The sequence below is a fragment of the Monopterus albus genome, unplaced genomic scaffold (assembly GCF_001952655.1).
Source record: "Monopterus albus unplaced genomic scaffold, M_albus_1.0 scaffold366.1, whole genome shotgun sequence".
Taxonomy (NCBI): domain Eukaryota; kingdom Metazoa; phylum Chordata; class Actinopteri; order Synbranchiformes; family Synbranchidae; genus Monopterus; species Monopterus albus.
In genome coordinates this window covers 262519-263003 of record NW_018128246.1, presented here as the reverse complement: position 1 = coordinate 263003, position 485 = coordinate 262519, and the positions used below count along the sequence as shown (strand labels likewise).

General features: G+C 46.4%; 1 protein-coding gene across 1 annotated transcript in view; it reads right to left on the bottom strand.

Moving 5' to 3' along the window:
- Positions 1–485, bottom strand: part of dapk1 (death-associated protein kinase 1) — a 71129-nt gene that overhangs the window by 39240 nt on the left and 31404 nt on the right. The window contains 1 exon segment of the mRNA XM_020585445.1: positions 379–477. Coding sequence (XP_020441101.1) covers positions 379–477 — 99 coding nt within the window.

Genomic DNA, 485 nt, shown 5'->3' with positions numbered 1-485 from the left:
CTGCTGAACTGGGAACAGGCTCAGCGTTTGACCTGGATAGTGAGGAGACTGGTGGCCGCCCCAGACTAAGGGGCAGGTGGGCATGATGGAGAAGAGCCACTTGTTTGTCTGTGTGTGTTTCTGCATTGGTACGAAGAAGCAGTTCTAATAACCTCCATTCTATTATGAGGTTTCTCTAACTTAGTCCCTATGGCTCCGCTGGCACCTGCTCTCACAATACACAACCCCTGGGATGAAGTTGGGAAAAACAGGGTGGTGCAGAATGTGTTTTTGTGCGTGAGATCAACTAGATGTCAAACAAGATAAGAGGGTAAAGAACACACGATTTAAAACAACATACAAGCAAAAAAGATGAACGCACAAACGTAGGATACTGACCTACAAATTCTGGAGTTCCAAAAATGTTTTTGAAATCGTTGCCAAAATCTATTTTGTGGGCCAGGCCAAAGTCAATGAGCTTGATGCGCGGGTGAGGCACTGAGCGG